The sequence below is a fragment of the Penicillium verhagenii genome, assembly GCF_028828195.1.
Source record: "Penicillium verhagenii strain IBT 33310 chromosome Unknown utg000005l_segment0_segment0, whole genome shotgun sequence".
Classification (NCBI taxonomy): domain Eukaryota; kingdom Fungi; phylum Ascomycota; class Eurotiomycetes; order Eurotiales; family Aspergillaceae; genus Penicillium; species Penicillium verhagenii.
Genome location: NW_026643169.1, coordinates 2,533,653 through 2,558,024, shown reverse-complemented (window position 1 = coordinate 2,558,024; position 24,372 = coordinate 2,533,653). Strand labels below are relative to the sequence as shown.

At 47.5% G+C, this 24,372-nt stretch overlaps 9 protein-coding genes across 9 annotated transcripts; 5 read left to right on the top strand and 4 right to left on the bottom strand.

Annotated features, from left to right (window-relative positions):
• Window positions 1-3,671: 3,671 nt before the first annotated feature.
• On the top strand, window positions 3,672-5,692 carry N7466_004473 (Leucine Rich Repeat domain protein; the record flags this gene model as incomplete). Its single annotated transcript, XM_057163870.1, has 3 exons — window positions 3,672-3,852; window positions 3,915-4,256; window positions 4,317-5,692. 3 exons carry the CDS (start codon window positions 3,672-3,674, stop codon window positions 5,690-5,692), a joined length of 1,899 nt encoding a protein of 632 aa, XP_057022551.1.
• A 755-nt stretch (window positions 5,693-6,447) lies between these two features.
• N7466_004472 (TFIIH subunit TFB1 family protein) lies at window positions 6,448-8,419 on the top strand (the record flags this gene model as incomplete). Its single annotated transcript, XM_057163869.1, has 2 exons — window positions 6,448-6,586; window positions 6,648-8,419. 2 exons carry the CDS (start codon window positions 6,448-6,450, stop codon window positions 8,417-8,419), a joined length of 1,911 nt encoding a protein of 636 aa, XP_057022550.1.
• A 373-nt stretch (window positions 8,420-8,792) lies between these two features.
• Window positions 8,793-9,680, top strand: dscB (the record flags this gene model as incomplete). The annotated part of the gene is made up of 2 exons (XM_057163868.1): window positions 8,793-9,059; window positions 9,135-9,680. 2 exons carry the CDS (start codon window positions 8,793-8,795, stop codon window positions 9,678-9,680), a joined length of 813 nt encoding a protein of 270 aa, XP_057022549.1.
• Window positions 9,681-10,535: 855 nt separating this feature from the next.
• On the bottom strand, window positions 10,536-10,979 carry N7466_004470 (uncharacterized protein; the record flags this gene model as incomplete). Its single annotated transcript, XM_057163867.1, has 1 exon — window positions 10,536-10,979. One exon carries the CDS (start codon window positions 10,977-10,979, stop codon window positions 10,536-10,538), a length of 444 nt encoding a protein of 147 aa, XP_057022548.1.
• A 124-nt stretch (window positions 10,980-11,103) lies between these two features.
• Window positions 11,104-12,201, bottom strand: N7466_004469 (uncharacterized protein; the record flags this gene model as incomplete). Its single annotated transcript, XM_057163866.1, has 1 exon — window positions 11,104-12,201. One exon carries the CDS (start codon window positions 12,199-12,201, stop codon window positions 11,104-11,106), a length of 1,098 nt encoding a protein of 365 aa, XP_057022547.1.
• Window positions 12,202-13,608: 1,407 nt separating this feature from the next.
• On the top strand, window positions 13,609-14,829 carry N7466_004468 (uncharacterized protein; the record flags this gene model as incomplete). Its single annotated transcript, XM_057163865.1, has 1 exon — window positions 13,609-14,829. One exon carries the CDS (start codon window positions 13,609-13,611, stop codon window positions 14,827-14,829), a length of 1,221 nt encoding a protein of 406 aa, XP_057022546.1.
• Window positions 14,830-15,300: 471 nt separating this feature from the next.
• On the bottom strand, window positions 15,301-16,050 carry N7466_004467 (uncharacterized protein; the record flags this gene model as incomplete). The annotated part of the gene is made up of 2 exons (XM_057163864.1): window positions 15,301-15,357; window positions 15,415-16,050. 2 exons carry the CDS (start codon window positions 16,048-16,050, stop codon window positions 15,301-15,303), a joined length of 693 nt encoding a protein of 230 aa, XP_057022545.1.
• A 3,503-nt stretch (window positions 16,051-19,553) lies between these two features.
• Window positions 19,554-20,648, bottom strand: N7466_004466 (uncharacterized protein; the record flags this gene model as incomplete). Its single annotated transcript, XM_057163863.1, has 1 exon — window positions 19,554-20,648. One exon carries the CDS (start codon window positions 20,646-20,648, stop codon window positions 19,554-19,556), a length of 1,095 nt encoding a protein of 364 aa, XP_057022544.1.
• A 1,982-nt stretch (window positions 20,649-22,630) lies between these two features.
• N7466_004465 (uncharacterized protein) lies at window positions 22,631-23,434 on the top strand (the record flags this gene model as incomplete). Its single annotated transcript, XM_057163862.1, has 1 exon — window positions 22,631-23,434. One exon carries the CDS (start codon window positions 22,631-22,633, stop codon window positions 23,432-23,434), a length of 804 nt encoding a protein of 267 aa, XP_057022543.1.
• Window positions 23,435-24,372: the final 938 nt, after the last annotated feature.

Here is a 24,372-nt window from a genome sequence, read left to right as displayed (position 1 = left end):
TTGACCATGTCGGTTCTATACATGGATGTTGCGTGTTATTTTCCATCTTCTTGGTTGGATTGATTTCCATACTTATTTTGCTCTCCATGTTCAGTGCTTCTTTGGAGAATGCATTTATACTACTCAGAGTTTGTTCATATACAGTATACATTTCTTCATATTTGTCTTAAATTGCATCTTATTTCTTCTCTTCCTGGGATGAAGTTCCTATTGATCAGATATCTTTTAAAGCTTATCATTGTTTAAAATGAATTGAATAGCACAAAATCCAAACAAATTTGAGATATTCACCAAGTTGTGTAGCTGCTCTGTTCAAATCTGGAGGTAAACGAATTGGAGGCCAACATTGAACATTGAATGTAGGGTACTAGTAACATTGCCATCACACACGACGTATAATATTTGATAGTGGTACCGCAGACACGCAGTGAGCTGGGATCAACTGGTACTTCGCGACGAATCAGTTTGTACTGACGACCAGCCACTATGTAGCTGGCAGCCAGTAGCCTATGGTCTTGTGGTCTCCTAGCAGGCATAAAAAGCAAAGCACTGTCCGGAATTCTAAGCCTAATTGAAACCAAAGTCTTCTGCTTTGGTCTACTAGTATAATATAGATGTCATCTCTGAGTATAGTCATGATCTGCCAATGCAATCAGATACGGATTAATATCTTAGGCAAAGAACAAGCTTAGTGATGTTTAATATGACAGGCCAATCCACACATAGGGGACATCAATTCATACATAGGGAATGCGCAGTAATTAAGGTAGAAAACGAAACGCAAAAAGAAACGATTTAATGGGGCTTTAACACTGTTCAGACAATATAAGAGGAGCGCGATAATCGAGAGCAAACACAAAACGAACAACGCGTATTGTTGGAAGATCAGATAGCGGAAATTAGAGTTTTGAGTCTCGTGGAACGGCACTGACATCACTGCCTACCGTACTAGTAGTCACATCTTATCGCCAACCAATTGGCTTTTACAACAGATGCGGAGATTCATGTATCCATGGCTCATAATAATTAAAGTCAAGTGACCTATGAATAAGCCTTAGCTACTAGGCAATTGATTTTTATGTCACATAAGGTTTAATCTAGAGACATCATTGCCGCTGAATACTATGCCGCCTTGAAGTATCTTCCAACCCAGGAACATGCCACTGATGTATATGCAGTAGATAGGGGTTGAGATCCATGATCCAACAATTAGGAATAGTAAAGGCAGAGTACATGAGATCCCTCAGGCCAAAGCTGCTGCTACTTTATCTCTTCATTTAAAACGAGGTTTTTTGTATCAAGATCAATAAGACCGTCAAGTACACAGAAAGTAATGTCTAGCAGGTTTTAATAGAGTATTTTATTTTTTACACTAAATGAATTTTTGGCTCAGGAATCCAACCCTTTTCCAGATACAGAATTTAAAAAAACGTGTTATAAAAGCAGTTGAAGCAAGCCATAAATTTGACTTTTGGGGCAGATCGACCACGGATATCCACAAACCAGCGATAAGATTGATAAACACGAAGTGGACCCGAGAGATTTCCCTGTCAAGTGACCTCTTTCCAAGGAGCCATGATTCTCCCCAGGAAATAGGATCCACCTAATTACTCCTTAGATACTCTTTTTTTACTCCGTGTCCGGAATTCAAAACATACTTCAAAAGTTCGTAAATCCCGTAATGAACAGGTCCCTAGACAGCTCCTTGCGAACAAGGAAGCGAATTACGTAGCGACGATCCATTCGCAGGTTGCAGGAGCCAAGGCTCGGCAAATTCCAACTCACAAACTATTGTCTTATCATCTCTAGGCTGTACATAACCGATCCAACCAGCTCCAGGGAGGCGAATAATCGATCAACGGATCAACATGTCGCACACCGCCGCGTTAAAGAGATCGCCCACTACGGAGTAAAATTGTAGTGAGGGAGGGACCTTGGCAGTTATTATTTGGTGGATCCCGCCTCTAGCTCCTACTCTCGGCGTTGCGGTGGCTTGGTTCTAGGAGATTCCTCCGACCTTCGGATGGTTTCATTTTGGGCCCGGGTGAGCTACGAGCTTACGGGCGCAAGGTGAAAAGTAATAGTGCACGAAACTAGCGTCATCTGGCATTTGAAAGACGACTGCAACACCTGGTGTTGTTGCTCAAGCCGCGCGGTTCCAGAATCAAGCCTTGCCAACCCTGTCGGGTTAGCCGGGGATAAAATCGTACAGATGAATAGCGTGTGATATAGTTAGAATTGTGATTTTGGCGAGGTGGAAGGTGAGGCGCCTTCGGCATCTCAATCCGAAAGGACAACACAGCAAGCTCGGGTGAGATGCCGAGAATGCAAGGCGATGACTTGGCCTTTTAGGGGGTTGGGAAGGGGGGCGCAAAGAGGTGTACTATGTGTACACTATATGCTCCGCACAGATCAAAGGTTGGTGCGTTGGTCATTTCCACGTTAATCATATGAGTCTGAGGTTAAACTGGAAGTGGTCAAGAGGAGACAACGGTCTCCAATAACAAGACAGTTGAAATTGGAGAAAGTCGATCAGGTGATAGTCTATTAGGTAATGGGCTGGGATGCCCCCGCATGATCGGCTGGATTGACGAATGACAAGCATTGGGATCGTAGTACTGGTTACCTAAGAAGAACTCAAACGTGGTCCGGGGTACAGAGACAGCTGACCTGCGCATGGTCCTATCGGCGGCTCAGTAATGACTTGAGGAGAAAAAGGAGGTGCATGATCGTATGTCATAGAATGCTTCTTAGCTGCACAAAAGTACCTATAGGTTCCCCAACGAATGATAGTTCTAGAATTTCAACATAACTATGACCAACCTAGACTAAATCCCAAAGTTAGTGTGTATAGTACGATGTACGGAGTATAATAGTGGAATTGAATTTAATATTGGATTTATTTTATTTTTAATATTTTTAATTTTAGAAAATACCCCAAAATCCTATAATCCTATCTCAACTACCGTATACGGCAGAGTGTCACTATGCATGGTTACAATGACGCCATGTTATTTCCGCATGCATACATTTTTATAAAAGAAAAAGGCTTCTCGAAATGTATAGAATGCAAAGAGAAAGAGAAAAAAAAAAAAAAAAAAAAACAAGCAAGAGCCTGCAGGGGTAGCTGTTTCCCTGGCCCTAACCGTGTCTGGCCGATGACTGCTAAACTCAAAAATGTATTCAATATCCGCCACTTGAACATTTGCCTCCTTCGTATTGATAATTCAGACTTGAATTCACTTTGTCTTTCACTTCTTTAACAATTTACTCTCAATCGAACTCTTTTTACTTCCTTTGGGGGACCCGATTCCTACCGGCACCAACCGTTCCACTTTAATTTTTTTTTTTCTCTTTCTTGTTCCCACTTTCTACATCGCGCGCAACGCCGGTTCGCTCTTTTCCGTGACTAAGAGCTTTACTTTTTCCTCTTTTTCCCCCACCTCGACGCCATCTTTCTTTTTTCTCAAGCCCTAACCTTTTCACTCGGCGCTTTCTTTTTTCAGTGACCGAACACGTTTTTCTTCTCTCAAAGAAGAATCCGGGGAAGCTCGTTTAATAATTTTGGTTTTTTTTCCTTTTGTGTTCCACCCTAGTCAAAGTACCTCCCTCAAAAAACTAGTCTATCATCTGTACTGGGGCCCTTTATAGAGGGCCGACTCGCTCTCAACATGGCCTCTTCCAATACTGCCCCTTCGCACCCGAAGCCAACCCTTCCAAGATTCACTATTCCCTGTGGTGATCACTTTCACTCGCGCGAACCCTCCCCCTCATCTTGCGACACTCCAGACGGATCTACATCTAGCAGCAGCCGTCGCCCATCCTTCGGTTCGATCAAAGAGGACGTCGACGGTATGTCCTGACCAAACTGGAACAAGGTGATGAGGAGATAACTGACGGAATTCCAAATACAGGCATTGCGCAATCATTTGTAGACACTCACCACGTGCCCTCCCCCACGGAGCCAAAAGAGTCTCCCAAGCCCGAACCTCAAGAGATGCAGCCCACACCCGACTTTTGTTGCCCATGCGGTGGTTTCCTGGGATGGAAGCAGATTCGCCTCAGCGGTAAAAGTTTGAGTCGCAGCTTCGGGGATCTCCGAGGACTGAACAACCTGCAAGGCAAAGGCTGGGCGTGGGAGACGACCGAATCGGGACGAGAGTTGGTTCCTCCAAAAGCCCCGGAGGTAGTAGCGCCCCCTGCTGGAATCCCGCCAGGAACATCGGCTCTGGAGAAACTTCCCTCTGAAGTTTTGGGTATGAGATCAACACTTTACTTACGCACATCACCTTTGAATGCTAACTAGTAGTTGACAGATCAAATCATCTCGAACTTGGCTCTCGATATTCCGCCGAATGGATACACCCCTCGCAATGTCGACCTGGTTTCGTGCCTCCTGAGCTCACGCACTTTGCATGCGGCAACTTTGAGTGTGCTTTACAGGAACATGACCTTCCCCCACTCGATCATCTTTTCCAAGGCCCTCAGCCATATCTCATCTTACCCAGCTCTCGGTACGCTAGTGCGCCGGTTGGATTTCTCCCACTTCACCTCAGTGGGCCTAGGTCGGACTAAGCAGATGAATGCCGAGATCCAGAACCTTACTTCGCGGACTCTCTTGCAGTGCTTGGACCTGTTGCCCAATCTGAGGGAGTGTCTGCTGCAGGAACATCTTGAGGGCGATTTGAGCGTGGATGTGGTTCGGAAGCTGTTTATTGGCTTGCCAATTCTGCAGGCCGTGGATCTTTGCGGCTGTTCTACCCAATCCTTCTCCTTGGTCTTCCAAGAGGCTCTGACCGGTGGTCCCACCTTGCCCATGAGCATGCCCAACTTGAAGCGACTCTCTCTTCACGAATGCAGCACTATCCCGGCGCCAATGTTTGACTTCCTGCTACCGCGATTGATCAACCTGACTCACCTTGATCTGACCCACACTCAAATCAACGATTCTGCTCTCTTCGCCATCCCCGAAACCGCCTGTATCAGTCACCTGAGTCTGTCTCGCTGCACTCGCCTTCACCCACCTGCTCTGATCAAGTTTTTGACCACTCACCCGGCGGTTTGTAACTCCTTGGAATTCCTGAACCTCTTGACAGATGCCACTCGATTCCGTCTCTTGGAAGAAGATGATGTCACGGCACTGCTGCCCAAGCTGCCTAACACCCTTCGCTCTTTGAACCTGGGTGGAGCGCGGATCACTTCGGAACACGTCCCGCTCTTGGTCCCTCTGACCAAGCACCTCGAGGAGCTGGGCTTGAGCTCCGCAGAGCTTTCAGTGCAGGATGTGAACACCTTTTTCACCAAAACGAAGGAGGATGTGATCCCCAGCTCTCTGTGTTACATCGATCTTGCCAAGGTGACGCAGATGACGATCGGTTCCATCTTCAACATGAGCTCGTGCCTCCTGCTGTCCGAGCAGAGCTACCCCCTCCAGGTTGTCGAGTTTAGTGACAAGATTATTACCCCACTCCGTGAGCGTGGCAAGACCCAACGTGCTTCCGTAGGATGGACCGTGCGGGAACTTGGTCGCCGCGGCTGGTACGTTCGGGACCCTACTTCCGTGCCCAACTGCCCAATCGACGATGGATCTCGTTCTTGGAAGATGGGTGCCCGCTGGTGGGGCATGCGCAAGATCCCCATGGCTGTCGGTGATGTCGGTGGCATTTACGGACACTACATGTTCAAGAAATGATTTTCCTTACAGCTTTTGCTTCGGTGTTGCTGGAAAAGCATGCTTTATCCCCCCCTTTTTTTTTCTCTCATCATTGCTGGTGGATACCCTTGCTATTTGCTTATTTTCATCTCTTTGTTTTTTCTCTATTGCTTTATGGTTTTGGGTGGGTTGTTTTTGATGATTATGAATGATGATATCCGGTCTATGCATGGCGGCGCGCAACATGGTTACGAAATTCGGCATTCTGGCTCATCGCTTCGGGTTCGTGCTCTCGGTCCGCGTCATTTTTATTTTGCATAGCATTCTGGATCTCTTCAGCGCTGCTCTCAAGTCTTCATCTGGTTTTACATTGTTCATTGCTTGACTTGGCGTTTGTGTACATCGGCGTTAACGCATCACTCAGCTCATACAAAGTTTTTTTTTATCATTTAAGTTTTAATTGTAGATTACTTTACACGTTTACATCCTTTAATTGTAGGATTTTTAATCTTTTTAAAAAATAGAGACTGTTGGTATCTACCAATAGTCAGTAGGTGAAGATGTATTGAGTCTTTCAATGTTAGTTAGGGTATCGATTTCCAGGTGATATCACGTGCCGACGCGCTGAAGAGCTGCGGCTCTTTGCTTTTGCTTTGACCTCACCCACTGCCTCTCCGCATCTTGAAGGCCTCGACCTTCTCTGCACAGCCTCAACCTTCTGAGGATCTACCTATCTCGATGGGTGGTTTCGTTGTCGCTGCTCAGAACAGTGGAAGCTGTCGAGACACGTGACGATGGCACCTACGAGCGCACCAGCTTCTTTCAAGAAGAAAGATGGCAGTCTGAGTTTATCCGAAGATGAGGCGACACTGGTCTGGACCCCAGTTGATGCGGGTGTCTCAGGACATAAGATCGCCGTGTCCGCGATCACCAGTATGCGGCCGCTCAACCCTGCTGCCCAGACCAGGTAACTTTTGCTAATCCTCGAAATCAGATTTACAGCAAACCCCGATCTCGAATCCCAAGGTGATGCTGAAAGTCTTCGCCACCGCTCCGAATGCTCCCCCGAATAGCGAGGCCATTGCCTATACCTTTTTATTTACCGACCAAACGAACGCCCGAGCGCAGGCCGATGGCTTCAAGGATGCTCTCAGTGCCCGGGTCAATGCGGGGAAAGCAGGAACACCTTCGCAGACGTCTACGCCGCTTGCCAATAGCGGGCCTGGAGTTTCGGCAGCTATGGCTATCGCGAATGCTGTTTCCTCCGCTGGGTCAGCCCCGAACCCATGGGATGATGATAATCGATTGAAGGGCGACGTGGAACTGCAGCAGTCTCTACTGAAGGCTGATTCTACCTTGCAGCGGATGTTCATGGAATCTCTTCATACGAAACCGGATGCTTTATCCTCAGGCCAGTTCATGTCACAATTCTGGTCTACTCGCCTGCACCTTTTACGAGCTCATGCGATCGAACGCGCCCAAACTCGTGGATCGTACAACGTACTTTCATCACTAAAGCCTCGAGTTGAGGAAAATGTGACTCGTTTGAACATCAGCAAGGAACAAATTCAGCTCATTTTCTCGCAGCATCCTCTTGTAAAAAATGTCTATGACGAGAATGTTCCCAAGCTAAGCGAGCAACAATTTTGGTCGCGGTTCTTTCAGAGTCGATTATTTAAAAAGCTGCGCGGAGAGCGCATCTCAGAAGCAGACGCCACAGACGCCTTGCTGGACAAATATCTCCGCGAAGAACCCACCGTTACAGAACGTGATGGCAATGTCCCGCACTTTCTGGATCTCGCGGGTAACGAAGGGCATAACAGTCAGCGCCGTGGAAATCGGCCGGACCTGGACATGCGCCCTTCTGCCGTGGATAAGGTACCCATCATTCGAACTCTGAACAACCTGAGTGAGAAGATCATGGCCAATGTGGCACCCGCAGATGGTGATATAAGTGCTCCTATCGGGATGAATGAGGAAGCTTGGGCAAAATTGCAGCTGCAGGATCTCCGCGGAGATGAGGAGCAAGCTCGCATTACTCTCAATATCCGTGACCAAAACCGTTTCTTCTCGGCTGCGCAGGATGATGATAAAAATGGAGCCCTCGCGAAACAAGATCCGGATCAGGTTCTTCAACTTCTTCGCTCAGAAGTTGCACGCAATCTTCCGTCCGGTGGTGTTGCGCCTCTTCAAAGGTTAGTCGATCCCGGCGATGACGAAGATGAGGAGATGGAGGATGCCCCTGCCAGTCGACGTCCCGTTGGCTCGTCTGCAGCCTTACACGCCGCGTTTGGTCAAATTCTCGAGGCAGTGCGTGATCAGCGCAACCATCTGAGTGAGGCATCGACATCTGAGACCTACGGACTCTCCCCTACTCTCTACGATCGACTAACCTTGACGCACGCGACCTCGACTGAGTTTCTTCACCAGTTCTGGCAGGCCTTCCTTTCCGGTGACCCCGATCGTGCAGGTGAAGCCCAGTCATTATCTGAATCACTCCTTCGTGCGAAAGATCGAATCAAAGCTGTGGCAGATTCTGCAGAGGCAGAACGCCAGGTTGAAGTTGACCAGGTTAAACACCATGCGCGCGATGTTTTCGAACGGACTGGACGCAAGCTGCGACCCAATCTGGACAGCATTGAAGGCGGCGCAAAAGTAGTGAATCAGCTGCTTGGTCCCACGTTGCATGCCTTAGAGCTGGCATCCAAGCGGTTCCAAACAGCTTATGCAGAGGAGATGAAAGAAGCATCGGCTTTAGCCGTGTAGATGTGTTTCAAAAAGATGGCGTCTGAGGCTTTTCGTCTGTATCATAGTACTAGTAGAATACCATATGTTATTCATTTTTCTTTATACGAAACTCATCGCCGGAGTAATAGTATGTAGTATTATTTTAAGTACCACAGTAGTGACATCGGCGTACAAACATTTGAACGTGTAGATCGGCAAGCCGAGCTTCCCCGGACTTGGAAAGCTATGTGGCCTCTGGTTGGTCTTCTCCGCTCCCACTACCTTTCCTTTAAACTCCTCACCATCTCAGACTACCACAAGACAACTCGTGGATCGCTGCACAGCACCGCCCCGAATGATCCTCACATAGACCTATAACGACCGGCAAAAGCACCATCACCCGTCCCTCAAAATGCTCACCTCCGGCTTCACCAACACCCCGCTCACCAAATCCCTCCTCATATACACCATCGCCTCATCAGTCGCCCTCTCCATTCTCGACGTAAAACATTTCGCTTCAATCCATGTCTCGCCACACTTCTGGCCATATGCGCAATTCTGGCGCGCGCTCTTCTGGCAAATTGCCGGCTTCTCCAATTCCACCGAGGCGCTATTCGCCGCAATGCTCGTGTACCACCTACGCGTCGTAGAGCGGGCATGGGGCAAGCGAAAGATGGCCGTAAGTGATTTCCAACACCAAGATCGACCCAGACTCAAAAATAATAAATCTCAATTCTAACCATCATATCTCCAGACTTTCCTCCTCACAACTCTCCCCTACACTACTCTCCTCCCGCCCCTCCTCCTCACTCTTGTCGCCCGCCCACTCTCCCTAAACACACTAAATTATCTCCCCTCCGGCCCAACGGCCACAATCTTCGCTATACTCGCACAGTATCACGTCACAATCCCACACGTCTTCCAGTACCGCATTGGCACAACTGCCTCATCAAGTACCACCACCCCCACCGATAACAATAACAATAACGACACCACCACCAGTCCAGACGACGCCACAGCCATACCTACAACCCCAACGCCCAAACCAGCACCCAAGGGCCTTACCCTCCTCCTCTCCGACAAATCAACCACCTACCTCGTTGCTGCGCAGCTTGCCCTCTCCCAGTTCCCAGCTATGCTTCTCCCGACCGCCGTTGGCTGGGTCGTCGGAATGGCCTGGCGCGCGGAGCTGCTTCCAGGTCTCTCCCCCGTCCGCATCGGGCTTCCGTGTCCCGGCATGGATGGTTGGAGAACGGGAGCGAAGGACCGGGGCTGCGAATGGCAGTGCTGCGGAGCGTGAGCGGTATGAAGATTTGCGGAGACGCTTGGAGGGGGAGGCGGCTGCTTCTAGTTCGGGGTTGGAAGGTGGTGTTTCTGGACGGAGGAGGAATGTTAATGGAGATGGGGAGGAAGGTGGAGGTCGGAGGGGGAATGGAGGGCTTATGGAGAGATTGAGGGGCGCTTGGTGAGAGCTACTAGCTATATGTAGGATACATTTTGGGTTCTTATGAAGTGGGCAGATATCTTGATTCTATAGTTCGGATTTGCACGAAGTCGGAATTACATACTAGTACCCTTCAAATGTTCCAAGGTCCCTTTCGTTTCATTCGTGTCTCTTCGTGTGCCTGGCGGGTACTTAGGATGCAAGGCTATGTACTATGTTACATGTCTCTTCAAAATGTTGGAGGGTTATAGATCTCGAGGGTATGAGCATATGAGGCTGTATCTGATCCTTCATGACGACTTCGGTAGAGATCAGTATATACTACGGTGGAACCATATTGATACTCAAAAACCCTCCAGATGTCGTTTTAGGTGTGTAATTACAATCTAAACCAGCAGACTAGTAACTATACTAGTTTTCTTAGGGAACAATACATATGTAATACTTACAGGGTGAGTGTTTAGTTCCTGCCCAGGGCAATCATTATGTTGACAGCTCGATTAATGGATTTCGCCCAATTTTTTGCTCCCTCGAAGGGTTCTCCAACCCAGCACTACACAGCAGTATTTGTACTCCACTTGCGATTCATACCACATGTGCAGGTGCTATCTCGCCCGGTTTCTGTGTACTTGTACGGATTAAAATAGTTCGAAGGTTGCTTGGAAGAAACCAAAGTACTAAGTGTATGTAGACTCTATGTATCGTACCAGTCTAAGTATTGACAACGAGCTGCGTCTTCTTCAAAGGACAAGTGCTCGCCATGTGGCCTGGTTGTTTGCAACTGTAGCAAGAGCCAGATTTTCGTAGCTTCTCCCGTTCCTCAGGCGAGAGTTTGACCTGGGTTGAGTCTGAGTTTGCAGTCTTGGCCACAGCAGTCGATCCTTTGTTGTTTGAATCCTTGGTAGGGTTGTTGCTGCGGAACGAGCTTTTGAGTTTCTCGTGAGTAGTGCTCAAGTCATACTGGGCACTGCAATGGGTAGCAAAAGCTGCGAAGCCAACTGAAACCTTCTCCCGTTTGTATTGGGTCATCAGTCGTAAAGTGGGTGTAAGTTTTCTCCAAAGGTCAGATTTCAGCTGCGATTCAGGGATCTGCGCAACGCCTGCAAGGTAACGGAAATTCGAGAGGAACTCTTGGAATTTCTCAGAAGTTTTCATTGTCAGGGCTTCAAATGCGACACGAGCGTTGTCAAACTTGTTGGGGTCGTCGTAGATGTGGTGACTCAATGTGACAAATCTCAGATGTGCAGAGTAAATATGACAAATACAGTCAATTCTTGAGCTAACGAATAAGATGTACTTTGCCTGAGGGGTCCCATAAATTTAGACTTCGCCTTATTCCATTGATCAGACGATTCCATAGTAAAGATGGGTCTGAATCTTCCCCAGTAGTATCCAAGAACATCCTTTGCGCTATGTAGTGATCGCCCTCTCCAAACCATATCTCGTCGCTCATTTCTTGGCATTCTTCCATGTAGAATTTTGATAGATTGAGCTCGTCACGGGCTCGAGCGAGAAAAGGTTGCCATGTTCCTTCTATCCCGAAATCGACATTCACAAGGTAGAGTTCCTCTGGGTGCAGTCCGTGAAGAAAGCTCAACAGAATGTCCGGGTGGCAATCTGACCCGTCAAATTTTAAAGTTTGAATGGACGGGAGTTTTAGGTGTCGACTTAGAGCAGCAACGTTCTCATCGTGCGCATGAATATCCGGGAACTTGAATGTCAGATACGTCAGTCCTGGAAATAGCATGACGAATTTAGCAAGAGCCTTGGCCTCCTTTTCCGGGTCCAATTCGAAGCTAATGCTCATTTGGAGATTCTTCAAGGATTTGATCCAAGGCAGCGTTGGATTGAGGCAAAATCCAGGGAGGTCAAGCATAGTTGGAGTCACCGTTTTTTGAGGCAATTCACTTTTAAATCCCAGAAGCTCAACCTGAGTGTTGCTGGCAGCAAGAGCAGCTATCACAACATGAACAGCTCGTTGAACATGATCACAGTCTTCGTCCCAATCGGTGCCAATTGGAGGGAAATAGCCAGTCTTCTCTTTGACGATCACAGCCCCCCAGGGCTTGTCTTCCCCATTGATAATGATATTTCGACAGTTAGTTGCACTTTGCAAGGCCTGAGCTAGGAATGTTGTGTCCAGACCCAGTCTGTGAAATTCTTCTTGGTCAGCCAAGTAGTCTTCACATCCATTTACTGGGCTGACACCTTGAAGAGAGCTAGGCCAGATGGGATTCTCAACGAATATTGACGGATCAGCAACAGCCTCCGCAGAGACCAAATGATCGGTACTGATGGAGATCCACTCAATCGCAGGGCCGAAATCTGGATCACGCGAGATATCAAGTAAAGCAGAAAGGCTCTCTCGAGTCAGCATATGGGTTCTGTGCGTGAAGCAGCGCTTGATAAATCCTTTATGGCAGCACCTGGCGAAGTACGAACTCGTGAGTCTGAATGAAAACACGTCCTTTATATCCGTTAAGTGCTCAGCAATCAGAGTAATCAGCTCTGGGCTCAAATTGCTGAGCTCTAACATGGCGTTTCAGTCGTCACGTCACAGGGGCTGTATTCCATCCAAAATTAGCAAGTCATGGTCAAGTGAGAAACCCTGTAGTGTATAAGTAGCGTATAACTCACGGTATGGATTTGTTGCGGCCGTAAGGATCAGAGAAGGTGCAAACAGGGCAGTACTGCAGAGGCCTTGGGATGAAGCGAAAGTGAAAGAGTGAAAGAGAGAGAGAGAGAGAGAGAGAGCGAGAGTATAGATGCTTGACTGAGGTTGGCACTTAACCTAATCGGGCCGTCAACATAATGATTGCCCTGAGCAGGAACTACTAAACACTCACCCTGTACGGGGGCCGATAACCGCCACCCTACTGCCATAAGTTTAAATACCTTGTAATGGCCCCAGGCTGCCATTAAGGGTGCTGAACAAAGTGAGGTAAATTCAGGTGGGTAAACAATCATTCCTGGGGTTCCCCCCAGACCCTCAAGTCCCTGCCGTAGGCAGGAGTCTTATCCTAGAGTTTAAGGATTCAATATAGAAGAAATTGTAGCGTTGTATACTGGGGGCCGACTCCTTAGACCCTTATAGGTGTAGGTGTAGGGATTCAATGTATAAAGAAGTTCGAGGATTCAGCATATAATGTAGTGCTTTATAGAAGGAAGGGCAGTATTCCATACTGATATATATATTTATATTTAGTATGGTGGTGCTGTGTGCTGTATGTATACTACTATATTTCAATGTTGATGGGGTCAACTGGGGCAAGAAATGGAATTCAATGTTGGGACATCAATAACATTTGAATATATCAATTTATATATCAATTGATATGAGTAATAGGTAGTGTAGATTCCGAGTCCCTAGTTCTATTTTCTTCTCTCTCCAGATGTCAGATGTCCCCATAGCTGCCTCTCTCTCTCTCTCTCTCTCTCTCTCTCTCTCTCTCTCTCTCTTTTCTCTTTCTCTTTCTCTTTCTCTTTCTCTTTCTCTTTCTCACTTTCCCCCCTTCAAACTGTCGTACTTCCGTTCTTACCTGCAGTGTCCAGTCACTCAGTGTGAGCTCGCAAATTCGCAACGCCCGAACATTGAATATAGTTCCAATTACTCTGTGAGTTACTTATATACCCGATGCCTACTTAGAAACTCTCTTTCCCCTCGTCATAACTTGCTAATCGCGAAGGAAATGCAGGATCTCAGATCCACGTACCTACACTTGACACAATACACCAGTCCGGCAGTCCAGGGCCCTTACCTGCAATTGACCAACCGTGATTCTCAATGGCAAAACTCACCGACCTGTGTCCGGAGATTGTTATTCTCATTGCAGAGGAGCTCAATGGCTGGAATGGAGAAATTTACCAGTTCCGGCTGACCTGTCGGTATCTTGCCCGGTGCTCCCAAAAAGTCTTCATCGAGTGGTATGTGAGTCATTGTTGGGCCAACTTGACTCGCAAGGACTTGCTGAGGTGTCTGGAGATTGCGAAAACCCCGGATCTCGGCCCTTTCATCGAGGAACTCGAACTTGTTATGAGCCCCAAGCGCTCAAGTGACACTGAAGGTCCGCTGAGCAACATTGGAGAGCTACCTGAGCAAGATTGGTTTTACCGATCAGCTTTGGATATTAGCTATCTTACCCAAATTTTGCAACATTCAGTTAATTGCAAAAAAATCATTGTTGATATGACAGACGGCGACAGTGCGTGGGATAAGGAAACATCGGCGAATGGTCTAGACAACAATCAAAATCATATCGGACATGCGGTCTACATGACACTAGCGGCTCTGGCTGGCGGCGACTCTCAGATCACTTCTTTGATGATTGGGATACAGGATGGGGGTAGTCTTCAGCCAATCAGTTTGAGCCTCCCTGAGTCCTTCCTGGATCCTAAACTACCATGGATCAACTCGTTGAAGACGTTGTACCTTGCCATAGGTCCTGGTGGTCTTGGATACTCCGATAATTGGGCCGAGCTTCCTGCAATTTCCGCTGGTGCTGGGGATCAAGATGTATGGGGCAAGCCTCTGGCCAATTTCATCAATTTATTTCCAGGACTGGAGAGTTTGAATTTGGTTTTCTCTCACTGTCTGCATTCAGACTACTTCAACGCTCTGGTTCCCATGTTGACGCCTATGAAGATTCAAAAGTTGGACCTTGGATATTGCGATTGCTGGCCAGATGACCTTTTGAGTTTCTTGCGTTTGTGCAGTCCTAGCCTCCAAAGCCTTTACCTGTATGGTGTGAACCTTGAAGGCTCGTGGAGACCAGTGTTGGCTACAATTCGTGACGAGCTTGGTCTTGCGTCATTCGGAATGAGTGGATGTCAAGAGAATATGGTTGAAGAGCTCACTTTCAGGGAAGGAGACTTGAACAGGTCAACGAATTTTTTACTGGTGGGCAGAGACCCATCTTTGTGGGATCGTCTTGACAGAGGTCTAAGATTATGTGCAGCTCCACCCATGGCACCATCTGGCAATGATGTCAGACATGTCATTAGTTAGGGTTTTGGCCCAGAGGTCTAGAACTACGTTCAACTCGACCCCGATCATCATTGATTGATGATTTTGTTGACCCGGTCCACCATTTTTTTATGACTTTGTCGACCCAGATCGCCATTGATTGATGATTTTGTCAGATATGTCATTCAAATGTTAGCTAGGGTTTCGGTCCAGAAGCTTCAGTTAAATGGATTTTACAATACGCTAAGATGTGCTATAGCCTTGTATAACAGCAAAATGCTGGATTCCAGGTACATAGCAACACGGCCGTTGATATATTTGTCACCCGTGACCCCAAAAATACAGGCGCTATATGTGCTACCGAACAGGCTGGTGTCAACCACCAAAGACCTCGAAATCTCAAGTACCGCCGCTGTCAAATGGACGCTTGGGATGCATCCAATGTCTTCTATGAGGGCAACTTCAGAGCCTCCTGTCCCTCTTAAAGGATAACAAGATCCGAGAGATCCAATCTCAGCCGGACTCAGAACCAAAGACACTATCAGAGGCGATAATAGCAATGACCACAATCTAGAAGGTCAAGTCAGCTCCCGTAGCGAAGCTTCAACGATTCATATCAACACTTACCAAAGCCATATCAACCCCAGGAGTAACAACGACATCCAAAGCAGGCCGATAGCCCCTCCGAGCACCAGCAGTCAGTGCCAATTTATCATTATGCCGAACACTTTCACACACTTCAGCAATCCGTCGATCACCATCAATCACATCAAAGCTCTGCAGAACGCGCCCATGCCGCTCTATCACCAGCGTGAGCTCCTTCTCATCCGCCGACTTCGCGTCACTAGCAGCCGCGTTTCTCAGCGAGATATTAAAGTTTCCAAACGCGGGTGCAAATCGCGGAGTGCCAGTGGCCAAGGTCACCCCGCGATCATCGCCTGGCAAGGTGATGTACCATTTGTTTTTAATGGAGATCTTCCGGTGCAGCTCAAAGAGAGGCAGCCCGGTGGCATCGCGGACCTCTCGACAGGAACCGTCGTTGTATTTCCAGCCGCTCGCGGTGAAGACCGTTTGCCCGTCTTGGTCTTTGACTTTGTATGCGGCTGCTGACTGGGCGTTACCTTGCGGAGCAAGGACGAGGGTTGTTTTTGAGTTGGCGATGTAGTCTTGACGCAAGGCGACCGGGCGATCTGGAGATTTCAGAGGCTTGCGTGGTTTGGAGAGGATCTGGTGCTGCATCCGTGCGTGGGAGTAAGTGGACATTTTGTGTTGTGTTGTGGTGAGGCCCTTGGGATTGATGGAAGCTGCGGCAAACTGCTGGTTGCTGGTGGAAAGAGTTCTTTCAGCTCCGCGTGCACTTGTTCTGGTTTGTTTCTAAAGGAAATGTTAGTATATCATAGGTACAACTTGCGTACGGAATTGTAAAGAGAGGGAGTTGGCGTAAAGGCCTTGTGATGAGTTATTAACCTCGTGGCGTGAAGTACCAACGCCCGATTTTAGTGTGTAGGTATTCCTGGATCTGGCGAATTGGGCCAGTAGAATGGCCGCTGGTGATAACCGACAAGTCGCGCATACTAGAGTAGCGGGGCGGCGGGGCCCCGCCGGGGCAAAAAATGAGTGCGGTCATCTTCATTCCTACTATGTACTTTTTTTGCGACTCTGGATTAGAATCTTGTTGTTTAGTGCGTACTAGTATGTACTTATCAAGTTCCGACCGATACTATAAGCTTCGATCTCTTCTCAGCAGATCTTGCCAGGAAAAAATTAGATGTGAAATGTCTTAGTGTTGATCTACCAAGAGCGGACCTATTGCCGCGGACCCTTGTGGCCCCCTGTGGAGAACTGCAATTGGGGCTCGGGGGGGTTGTTATGGCTTAGCTTGGCACACCTCCATATACGCTACTGTACTCGTGATTCACGAGTCACAGGGCTTACACGTGCATGTATCATGTGACTGTGCCCTTGTATACATAGCCGCTTTCCATCTCTCTTTCTCTTTATTTCTCTGCACTACACAACGCCTGTGGACAATCAGTCCTTTTAATCCAGCTACTATATTGAAGGAAATACACAAATAACCCTAAAACCCAACCCACCATTTATCAACTTCAATTGTTTAATCCACGATGGCACGGCTACCCGATCTAAGCCCAGAAGTCATTGATCAAGGAGATTGATCTATCAATTCTCCACTCGCGCTACGAAGCTACTGTCCATTCATTCTTTACTGCCAGCAACAGTCCGTTCTTTTGGTCCGACTCTCAGCGTGTCAGTCCATCAAGCGACTCTGATCAATTTGTGAAACAAGAAGAGCCGTTCCACCTTTCGGCACTAGATAAAAGCTATCTGACCCAGGCCTTGAATCATGCGAAGAATTACAAACGTACCATTGTTCCTCACCATGGATTTCTCATTGAATAGTAGAGCGCTTGGTTCAAAAACTGGATGAATGATGTTGTGAGATTGCTGGGCATCAGCCTAGCGCCTTGGTTCGCCCAGACATGTACTGGCACCACAGAGCACAATTTCTTACATTGATACTGAATTGACAGAAAACACAATTGGGTGCTATACCATGAGGGCACTGAGTTATACTCCGAATCTACAAAGCCGCAGGTATGGGTCCACGGGCCCAAATCGCTTAAGGAAATCGGAGTACCTAGTGGGTTAGCTAGGCTTCGAGCTTGGACATAACACTTTGTATAAAAGGGACCTCATTATTTCTACTTGAATCACCCCATCCTTCAACTATCCCTTCTTTTGCTCTCTCACCTTATACGTCGCTTGTGCTCCGAGATCCTCAGTGTCTCTCTACCCTTTTTAGAAGTAGATTGCAAATGCATCCCCTCGTCTTCGCAGTCATTGTGGTTGCTGATAGTTTTGCATTTGACATCCGAGTTGAAACAGAGATGGTCAACTGTCAACTGGTGGCAGAATACTCACTGCTCTGCTCTAGAATGCAATCTTGGCCAGTGCTTGCCAGTGGACACGTAGCTTTTGCTCAGGTCTCATTACCAACATTGAAAACTATTGTGCTAGAGAACTGGAAGGAATTAAAAAGACCTCGCTACATGGCTCTCGGTTGACTCAATCTTCCTCTTAATAGTAGTTATTACAGAGAAACTTATGATCTCTTTTTTGATACCTTACTAACATTGAAGTACCAAATAGTGTCCAATAGTCATGACCCACCAGTTTACGGGGTACTCCGTCTCAGCACCCTGTATACTACCCATTTCTCGCAACATGACGACGCAAACCTTGGAAGACAACCTGATTGCTTGGCGCAGGACACAGGGGTAGGGAAGTGCCTGTTCCCTATTCGCACCCCGGGATGAGGATGCCTTCGAATCTCATTATCTGTGGATTTACGGAGTAGACCTGCCAATATCTAGTGTGCCTTGGCGTATTATGATGGACCCAAAGACTTACGTTTCAGTACAAACTAGTATAGTTACGTTTGTAAAGTACCGAGTATAGGTGGGTGATGGATATGATAAGATCTTGGAAATCATGGAAAGGGGGAAGCTGAAAACGCGCGTTGCAATGTCGATGGAATAAAGTGTGAGAAGGCAATCTTTCCAAGGTTTGGCCTTTGTTGGTTATGATCTGCATCCCGGTCGAGGGCATGTACGTAGTACTTTCGGCCGATTCCAAGTTTGTTTTTGGTATGTACTCCGTACGAAGCTGGAGTGTTGTTGCCTGTTGTACTCCGTATTGTTTGATATGTGCTTAGTACTAGGTACTCGGTCAGAGCAAACGGCCTTGCATGTACATCCACGGGTGTATTAGGGCCAGCATTGAGTAAATGATGGGATTGGAGCTCAAGTTTAGAAAGCTATCATTCCTCTTTGGGACAATAACATGGCATAACAACATTAAGTCCCAAATAAGAATATAGAAAGAACAGTATACGTCATTTAAAACAACCAGGCGTCATCAACGCATTGATCAATTCCTCGGTAGACCACTTACCGAGCCCCAATAGATCTATACAACCGAACCAAATCAAATGAAAAACATCATCCATGGGAATCAAGCAAGAAATGTGGAGATCAAATCCATCAAACCATAAAACCACCGCGAAAAACCACCGACTCGAGTGGATCAGTTCATCAACTGTACCGCGGATTCCCCATCCAACACCCGCATGAAGAACCAAATTAAGTAGACCATACGGAGTAGACTAACAAAAAACAACGTCAATTTGCAGAAATTAATTTATGTCCCGGACACGCAGTCAAATCAAGACTTTTCCTAAGCAAAAGTGGAGACTGTCATAATCCAGCAAATGAGAAGCGAGAACGGGCCGCAACTCCCAGCGTACGTATGCGCTGAGGCGGCCGTCAACGCCCCATCACACTAATGGCGCCTCGCCCGAAGAACCAAAATTAGACGATTTTTACTCCGGAGTCAGGGGGGGCGATGGTTTACTTTACGGAGTAAGGGTCAAAAGGGGGAATGTCACAGAAGATACCAGGTAAAAGAAAGACTGTGTGGCATTGGCAAAGATAAAAAAAAAATCCTTCGAAGAGAAAATAAAAGAATCGAATATTTTATACCGAACCAACAAAAACCCCGGTCAGGATTCCCGTACCGGCATACACCAAACCGACCCCACATATGCAAAAAACAGATTCGTAGTTGCAGGCGTTAAGTTAAAAGAAGTTGTGAAACCAAAACCAAAAAAAAAAAATCACAAAACCAACGCGAAACTCCACACAGCGCGTACCGATGCTCGGCGCTAAGTTAACTTAAATGCCAACTTAAGCATCGTAGTCGATGACAACAGCCAGACGAACAGGTCCAGCAGAAAGGTTACCACCGATACCACCGACATCAGTCTCAGCAGAAGTGTAAGCGTTGGAAACGGTGCCGGCGCCAGTCGTAATAGACGAGCAAGTAGCATCAGAGTTGTAAGCATCACAGATGCTCATACCCTGGACCGACAGATCGGCATCCTGGGCCATAATGGCCGAGACATCGAAGCCAGACCAGCCCGAGTTGACAGTGGAGCCGAAGTCGAACTCACCCCAGGTGGAGGCGTAACCGCCGTAGTCATCAGTGGGGATAGTCGAGCCCTTGGCGGCAGTCCAACCACCCTGGGAGTCAGTGTCGAAAGCGTAGTAGACGGTATCGCCGGCAGCGAGGGTGAAAGTGTGGCAGGCATTACCGTACCAGCCGTCCATGGTGCCGTCGGAACTATACTTGTTCCAGATAACGACCTTCCAGTCGTCGGTGTTGGAGCCGGTGAACTGGACGACGTACTTGTACGAGCTGGCCTCGGACTCGGAGACGGTGATGATGTTGCTGCCGTAGGGGCTGCCGACGTTGCCGGTGTAGGTGTCGCCGGAGCCGGAGGAGTTAGTGATGGTGCCGAAGCCGGTGGTGGAGTAGACGCCGTCGGAGGGCACCTCTGTCCAGGCGGAGCTGGAGCTGGAGGAGGTGGTGGAGGCCACGGCGGAGGTGGAGGAGGCCTCGATGCTGGAGGCGGAGGTGGAGGACGAAGCCTCGATGGTGGAAGTGGATGTCACGGCCTCGATGGTCGAGTACGAGGTGGTCACTGCTACGATGGAGCTGGAAGTAGACTCGACCGTGGAAGTAGTCGGCACAGCCGAGGTGGTCGGCACGGGAGTGGAAGTGGGAGTCTCGGTTGTGGAGAGCTCGGGGGTGGTGGTGGCTACCACGGACGAAGAGGTCCACGCTGGGGTGGAGGTTTCGGAACAAGGACAGGCAGTGATGGTGATGAGCTCGGTCACGGTCGTAGTGGTGACGGCCTGGCGACGAGCATGACCTTCCAGGCGGGCAGCGAAAGCGCTGCTGGAAAGAGCTGCCAGCAGCAAAGACTTGGAGAAAAGCATGATGGATTTCTCTTGTTCTTTTTTTTTTTTCTTATATAAAGCTTGAGGATTGAATATACCAGAATTCGAAATCCTTGACCAAAAAAAGAGGCAGAAAAAAGTAGAATGAAGGTGTTCAAGATCTGGAAATGATTGTCAACACTATGAATGAATGAATAGTGTGACAGGAAAGAAGGACAGAAGTTATGAAAACTTCGCCAGAAATTTGGGAAACAGAGAATGTGGTTGATATCAAAAAGCAGAGAAGAGAGAGAGAGGGGAGGCGTTTGGTTTTAATATATTAATGTATGGGGGCTGCATGAGCCTAGATTTTTGCAATTTTCCCCTTTGGCCCTTCTACTCCGTAATTTTGCCCCCATAATGGGTCGTCACTAACAGAAACCACGTACGCTCTAGGGCTTGGAAATGGGGCCCGGCGAGATTTTAGCGTACATTAGTATAGTATAGTTTCGGGAATCTAGCCTTTTCGATTGTACTTTGCCAGTGCCTAAAAGTGCCGGGTTGACGTGTGTGACTGGAGCCCAGTGGAGCAGTATAGAGAAATGGTAGATGACGATTGGCGCCATCCATTACAAGCCTAGGACGGAGATCCACCGGTTTGTGGGATCTCTCTGTTGAAACGGAACTTGTTCCACCATGGCGCGATTGTCTTTTCTTCTTTCACGATTGCCTATACGGAGTATTTTCTGCTATAGATTGCGGATGTGGTGAGACGAGGTCTGAAGTAGTAAACTTTGGAGGTTTGGAGGTTGAGTATTGTATCGGAGTCTTTTGGGAGAAGAAGTAGATCGGGCAGATTTAATGGGGTTTTTATTGATTAATTACGGAACAACCGGAGTTTTCTCGCCAACAAGTAATTCTACTTTGAAAAAGAAGGAATGAAAATGCCAATGCCTGGACTGCGTGGCTCGAGTCAAATCTTTTGCTCTTTTGCTCTTTTGCTTTTTTTGTCTTTTTTCTGTACCTGAAAATCTTGGCAAGTTAAACTTTTCAACGTATATCGGTATCGTCGGTAATCGGCAATTTCTGGTCTCTCAGGGGGGCGAATAGTGAATCCCGTGTTACTCCGATTAAGAGGGGATTCAAGATGAAATTCAGCTTTGGATATATAAAGAAAAAGAAAAAGAAAAAGATGCTTTCCAAGGTTCATTAAAATTACCACAAGTGATCCATGGATACCATGCGCTCATGTTCAGATGTGCCTGATCAGCGATGCTTGGCTCGGGAGATCTCTGGCTTATGTCATGATCTTCAGCCCTAACTAACGTACATAGTACCTTTTCAATCCGATTATCACCTTATTTTTGGGCTCGTTGTTATTCGATATAAAACTCATTCTAAATCACTACCAATATGTTCTTCTTCAAAATCTTCTCCGCTGGCCTTTATAATTAGAAACATCAATCTCTGGGGCTTTTCTTTGTCATTCAAATGTTATTGTGCCCAGCTCAAAGAACAACTCTGAACAAATGGAAAATACTCCAAGGTTTACATCATTCTCTTTGAATGTTCCAAACCATCATCCATAGACCCTTGATCTTCATCAATGAATCTGAAAATATCTAGGTTTACCAAACTACCAAGTGCAACCAAGGTTCAGTTTCATTCTATGTATAGAACATCCCATCAAAGAGAAACGCCCACACCACATGTGCAGGCTTAGCCATCACCATATCCCCCTACCATAAGCATAATTCAACACAAAGAAAAACCTTCTCTTGAATTCCAGACATTCCACCCTTCACACAAAGAAGCCCTCCAGTGCTCATACCTTAAATGATTCAAAAACCATCACCATCACCCATCTCATCTCATCTCAGTCCCAAACCACAACACTTGATATCCCTCCATTATATACTAGGTAGAAACATACCTTCTATCAACCCAATACCCACCATCCAAATCAAACCAAACCAAACACCCAAACAACCGAAACAATGCCTCGCGCCCGCGCCCGCGCCCGTGCTCCCGCGCTCCCCAAAATGAAAAACGACTCCCAATGGCGCGGTCTGAAGATCGCAGAAGACCGCGACCAAGCAGACCGCGACACCGTGATCCAAGTCCTCCAAGGAATCAACAACGACCTCAGCGTCGACGGCCTGAATCTGCGAAAGCGCGAGGCCCGCGAAGACGCCAACAACGCCATCCACGAGGAGATCGACAAGATGCCCGCCGGCATCCCGCGTCTCCACCGGCCCAGCGCCGTGAAGAACTTGTACGAGATCTTCAGAGACCAGCGATCCACTTGGCCGGTGGCTAAGCGGGGGGATTTGTTGTCTACGGATGGGTCTGAGGATGGATATGAGGTTAGGACAGGGAAGCGTATATTGATCAGTCCAGCCCCAGCTCCTACTGCTGTCCAGCTTCCCCGTCATCGTGATAGGAGTGGTCACTCTGTGACGCGTCCCGCCGTAATTCGCAGGAGAGGTTATAGGTACCCTCGTAACGGAAGAGATGTCATTTTGGAGGAGGGAGACAAGCAGCAGGAGCAGGAGGAGGAGAAAGAAGTTGAGGAGCAAGAAGAGGAAGAGGGAGATCAAGAGGAAGAGGAAGAGCAAGAGGAAGAGGAAGAGCAAGAAGAGGAACAAGATGAAGAGGACGAGGAAGTCGAGGAAGTGGAGGAAGGGGAGGAGGATCAAGAGGATCAGGAACATGATATCGAGAGCAACGAGAACAATTCTGGTAGCGATATCGAGGAGGAGACCAACACTAGCGAGAAGCGTGCTCGTGATGAGGACGAAGAGGATGACGAGCATCAGTCTCCTCAGAAACGATCGAAGCGTTAAGCCTCTTGAATGCTATAGAACTGGTACATATTGATGAGTTTGTTATATGCATGTGTTTTCTTTGGTCTTTTTGTCTTTATAGATTCGAACCCTGCTTCAAACGTTTAAGTCCTTTTCAAATGCTACATACCTATCCCCCGCGTTTATCTCATATAACATACTCCTACTACCTACTATACAGCATTACTAGAAGTCCTAAGGCTGCATGTTGTCGAGATGGGCACATTGTCCACATGTAAAAATTAACACTAGAGTATGTATCCGTGGACTTTCCAAGGTTTGCATATCGCCGATACCTCCAATTCATCCATGTACAAGCAATGCACGTGCGAATATGATCGGGCAATTTGAAGTGCCGGTGTGTAAACACACTCTACCCAGTATTTTACTGACTTACGGACCACGTTCGCTTTTGTAATCCGTGGGTTTACGGGAACTTTCAAGGATTGAGTGATTGGGCAGGGATTACTTACTACCTACTACGTATTAATTAATTACCCCATTCAAATCCGCCCACGTTGAAGCCCGAATGTCACCGATGACCTCAACACACGTGGCTCCGCTGGATTTTCGTAGGTGTGCGATTAGCAATCATACATGTACACCTGGGTACTAGTTAATTGACTAGTCAGTTAGTTATTGTGCTCTGCTGGAATGTTATGACTCATATGCGACAGACCCATAATCACCGATGTGGTGACGGTGTATTCCCTACACCGCTAGTCATTAATTACCGCATCTCATCAGACATGCGGAAGATTGTTCTTGGGTTGGAAAGAAGAGAAAAATCCAAATGGATAGAGCAGCATGTAGTTCGTGTTCTGACTAACGCTGCAGGTACACGCTTTTAGTTACATCATGTCATGCCTGGGTGCCTTATCCAGGAACAGGAACAAGGTGGGGTTGGAGGTCTACAGAGAACAAGAACCTCTAATGTT